This window comes from Engraulis encrasicolus, chromosome 2, assembly GCF_034702125.1.
Source record: "Engraulis encrasicolus isolate BLACKSEA-1 chromosome 2, IST_EnEncr_1.0, whole genome shotgun sequence".
Taxonomy (NCBI): Eukaryota; Metazoa; Chordata; class Actinopteri; order Clupeiformes; family Engraulidae; genus Engraulis; species Engraulis encrasicolus.
The window spans coordinates 31,268,517-31,273,516 of record NC_085858.1 but is presented as its reverse complement, the minus strand read 5'-3'; the positions used below and the strand labels follow the sequence as shown (position 1 = coordinate 31,273,516).

General features: G+C 48.7%; 1 protein-coding gene across 1 annotated transcript in view; it reads left to right on the top strand.

Annotated features, from left to right (window-relative positions):
• The first annotated feature begins 598 nt into the window (after nt 1–598).
• Nucleotides 599–5,000, top strand: part of LOC134461995 (uncharacterized protein K02A2.6-like) — a 4,423-nt gene continuing 21 nt past the window's right edge. Inside the window, exon 1 of the mRNA XM_063214830.1 lies at nt 599–5,000. This exon is cut by the window's right edge and continues 21 nt beyond it. Within this exon, the coding sequence (XP_063070900.1) occupies nt 804–4,724 (3,921 nt within the window). The 5' untranslated portion in view covers nt 599–803 and the 3' untranslated portion in view covers nt 4,725–5,000.

Below are 5,000 nucleotides of genomic sequence, written 5' to 3'. Positions count from 1 at the left end.
CCTCTCTGTCTCTCTCTTCTACGGGCTAACTGACAGGGCCGTGGGTAGGCTATAATTAGGCCTACTGGACCGACGGTGTTTTGTTGATAATGTGAAAAATCTTGGATATTTCCGGGAAAAAATATCAAATCAGGAAGAAAGTGGGAAAGGAGTCAAAATTAGTCAGTTTCCCAGGAATTAGGGATGGTATGTTGTTCACTAGCCTACTCGCCACTCGCTCATGGAACGTTCGCTAAACGTTCCTGTGGCCTTGACTGCCAATGCACAAGCGAGAAGTACAGAACTCTGCATTCCAATTGGTTACTCGCTAGCTTGCCTTGCTCAAAGTTAAAATATTTTTAATTCGGAATCTGCCCACATCGAATTGCTTGTACACTCCTAGCCTACTCGGCTTGCTGGAACACATAGCCATTCTATTGATTTAAGTAACTAGTAGCGATATGTCTGAACGTAGCTTAAAGGAGAACTTCTGCCAATTTCAATATACTGTTGTAATGCTCACGCTCGCCTTGACTTGTAAGTACCCGGTGATGCTGCATTTTTTGGCTCAGCCCTTTACGAGATCTGAGCAATTCTATTGGAGGCAGACTTTGTTTATGTAGTAATGTGATGTTGCACTGTTTTAATTCAGGCATTTAGATAGGCCCACCAGGGGTCCTCGGGGTCAAGTATAAATAGATAGCAGGTATGCTGCCATGTACATGAGTGATGCAGCAAGTGTTCAATAAAGTGGAATCTGCGAAGTTGACTACGAGTCACTTTATTACATTGGCGACGAGGATGACTACAGTTTAAAATTTATAATGGCAACATACGGAAAAATCGGAGAGTATGACCCGGAGGCTGATGACTGGCAACAGTATGAGGAACGGCTGGCATTTTACTTTGCTGCAAATAAAATCACCGACGCCGGACAAAAGCGGGCCATCTTCCTGAGTGCATGTGGAGGGAAAACCTACGCCACACTGAGAGACTTGTGTCAACCTGGTAAGCCGGGAGATAAATCCCTGACAGATTTACTGAAACTGTTGACTGACCATTATGCACCGAAACGCAGCATTATCGTGGAGAGATTTAAGTTCCATTCAAAAGTTAGAGATCACGGCCTGTCAGTCGCTGCGTTTGTAGCGGAACTTAGGAGACTTTCTGAGCACTGTGCTTTCGGGACATCTTTGAATGACATGCTAAGAGATAGACTGGTGTGTGGTATAAATGACGACCGCATCCAACGCCGGTTGCTTTCAGAACCAGATGACAAACTGACATGGGAGAGGGCACTGGAATTAGCGACAGCCATGGAAACCGCCATGAAAGATGTAGCACAGTTGCAGCAGAAAACAGTGGGTCAAGAGGAGGCGGTGCACCAAGTGCAGCCACCGGTCTCGGACCAGAAAATGCATGTGATGTGTTTTAGATGCGGAGGAACGCACGCAGCGGCGGACTGCCGTTTTGCAGAGTCAGTGTGCCATAATTGCCGCAAGAAAGGGCATTTGGCTAGAAAATGCCACAGTGCGAGACAGCCCAAACAGAACAGATTTAGCACACGAGGGGCAGCACACATGTTAGAAAACGAAGATGAACAGCCGGAATACACACACATGCTGCACAATTTGAGAGAGAACAAAGTCGAGCCATACAGAGAACAACTTTCCGTGAACGGGCATGACGTCACATTTGAAATTGACACGGGGGCAGGCTTGACGATAGTGAATGAGAGAACATACAGGCAGATAGGGTGTGGAAGACTTCATCCTGCAAAAATAAAACTGTACACCTACACGAAAGATAGGGTGGATGTGCTAGGAAAGATGCATGCAAATGTCATTTACAAAGGACAGACGAAGCAGCTACCTTTATTGGTGGTTAGAGGGGAGGGCCCAAACCTATTGGGTAGAGATTGGCTCAAGACAGTGAGACTAGACTGGACAGCCATATTCAAACTCCAAGAAGGACAGCAGCAAGAGTTAGAGACTCTGCTGTCACAACACCAGGATGTGTTTAAAGGTGAATTAGGCACACTAGTGGGGGCTACCGCTAAAATCTATGTAGACCCAGAGGCCAAGCCTCGTTACTTTAAGGCTAGGCCCTTGCCATATGCGCTCAAAGAAAAAGTTGAAACTGAGCTGACCAGGCTACAGAAAGAAGGGATCTTAGAGCCTGTTAGTTTTGCTGAGTGGGCAGCCCCAATAGTCCCCATAGTCAAACCAGACAAAAGCATAAGGATATGCGGTGACTACAAAGTTACAGTGAATCCAGTGTCAAAGCTGGATAACTACCCAATTCCAAAGACGGAAGACTTGCTGGCAGTGCTGGGAGGAGGGCACAAGTTCACTAAACTGGACATGTCTCAGGCTTACCAGCAGCTACCACTGGAGGAAAATTCCAAGACATTCACAACAATAAACACACATCGTGGACTGTATCAGTACACCAGGCTGCCCTATGGGGTGTCCTCAGCCCCAGGCATTTTTCAGCGCACCATGGACAATTTACTACAGGGGCTTCCTCAGGTGGTGGTGCGAGTAGACGACATACTTGTGACGGGGAAGGACGATGCCAGCCATCTACAGAATTTAGGGACGGTACTGTCCAGACTGAATGCAGCAGGACTCCGCCTTAAGCGAGAGAAATGCATTTTCATGGCGCCAGAGGTGGTGTATCTGGGCTACCGAATAAATCATGCAGGGATTCAACCAGTGGCAGACAAAGTTGAGGCCATTGCAAATGCAGCTGCACCAACAAACCAGACACAGCTGAAGTCATTCCTGGGGATGCTGAACTATTATCATCGCTTCTTGCCGAATGTAGCCACTGTGCTGGAGCCCCTGCATGAACTCCTCAGAAAAGGAGTGCCATGGAAATGGGAGAAACGTCATGAGAGTGCCTTTGACGCAGCGAAAAAGTGCCTCCAGTCTGAGCAACTGTTAATGCATTTTGATGACACAAAACCCCTCTACCTGGCCTGTGATGCATCCCCATATGGCGTGGGAGCAGTGTTATCCCACCGGCTCCAAGACGGCGCAGATAGACCCATAGGATACATGTCACGGTCCTTGTCATCGGCAGAACGTGGTTACTCTCAGCTGGAAAAGGAGGCTCTGGCTATAATATTTGGCCTAAAAAAATTCCACCAGTACCTATATGGAAAACATTGTACCATAGTCACAGACCACAAACCACTCCTGGGTCTCTTTGGAGAGCTTAAGGGCATCCCACAGCAGGCGGCTGCCAGAATGCAAAGGTGGGCATTGATGCTCGCGGCCTATGAATACACCTTGGAGTATAAGGAGGGCTCCAGACATGGGAATGCCGATGCCTTGAGCAGACTTCCTCTGTCGAGCCGTCCCAAGGCTACGCCCCAGGAGGAGGAGGTGGTGATGCTTATGGAACACATGAATAGCACACCAGTGCAAGTCAAGCAGATCCGCGACTGGACCAGGAGAGACCGTGTACTGTCAAGAATACAGCAGTGGCTGAGGCAAGGCTCTTGGCCCGTCACCTGCACAGATCCTGAGCTCCAGCCCTACGTAAGACGGCAGCATGAACTGAGCATGGAGGATGGGTGTATACTGTGGGGTAGCAGGGTGATAATACCCCCTCAAGGAAGACAGACCATGATAGAAGAACTACATGAGGCCCATCCAGGAGCCTCAAGGATCAAAATGCTAGCTCGGAGCTATGTGTGGTGGCCGAACATGGATGCTGAGCTGGAAGCAGCAGTGCGTAAATGTCACGTTTGTCAAATCAACCAAGCCTCTCCAGCTGCAGCGCCCTTACATCCGTGGGAGTGGCCCGCACAACCATGGATGAGACTGCATGTGGATTTTTGCGGGCCAGTTTCAGGAAAAATGTTCCTGATTGTCATTGATGCTTACTCGAAGTGGATTGAAGCTCATCCAATGCAGACTATAACATCCACCGCTACCATAGAAAAGTTGCGAAGCATATTCGCCACTCATGGAATACCAGCTGTCCTGGTCAGCGACAATGGGCCTAGTCTAGTCAGTGCCGAATTCAAACAATTCCTTACCAAGAATGGCATAAAGCACGTCACCACAGCACCTTATCATCCATCTTCAAATGGCTGCGCAGAGCGTGCAGTGCGGGTGTTCAAGGAAGGAATCAGGAAGATGGGGGAGGGGAGTCTGGAGACAAAAGTGTCAAGGTTCCTGTTTAAGTATCGAGCAACCCCTCAGACCACAACTGGGTCCACACCAGCTGAGCTCCTCATGAATAGGAGACTCAGGAGTGTTCTTGATTTAGTTTGCCCTGCACTTGGAGACAAAGTGGGACAGAAACAGGCCATGCAGAAAGAATATCATGACAAGCATGCCCGAGACAGAGCATTCACAGAATCAGACCAAGTTTATGTGAGAGGATATTCTGGTCAGAAGTGGATTCCTGCAACGCTCATCGAAAGGACAGGGCCAGTTTCATGGAGGGTGAAAACACAAGATGGAAAAGTGGCCAGGCGACATCAGGACCAGATCCGTCCTCGTTACGATCAGGACAGAGTGGAAGCCACCTTTCAAGAGGAAAGCGTACCAGAAAACCTGGCTCCTCCCGAACTGTCCGATCCAGAGCCGGAGCCAGAGCCGCCGGCACTGGAGACAGGTGGCCCAGGGCCGCCTGAACCTTCTCTTGAGGAGGAACCACGTTTCCCAGTCAGACTTAGGCAGGCACCCACTTATCTCAAGGACTATGTCCTTCCTGGGGCACAATAATCCCCGTGGGTGCCTCGAGGAGGGCAGTCTACCCCTACCTCGTAGTTCAGTCTTTGTTCATGTTTTGTTTTGAAAAAAAAGAAGAAGAAAAATTCAACAAACATTTTTGGGACTTTGGACTTTGGGGGGAGGGAATGTAGTAATGTGATGTTGCACTGTTTTAATTCAGGCATTTAGATAGGCCCACCAGGGGTCCTAGGGGTCAAGTATAAATAGATAGCAGGTATGCTGCCATGTACATGAGTGATGCAGCAAGTGTTCAATAAAGTGGAATCT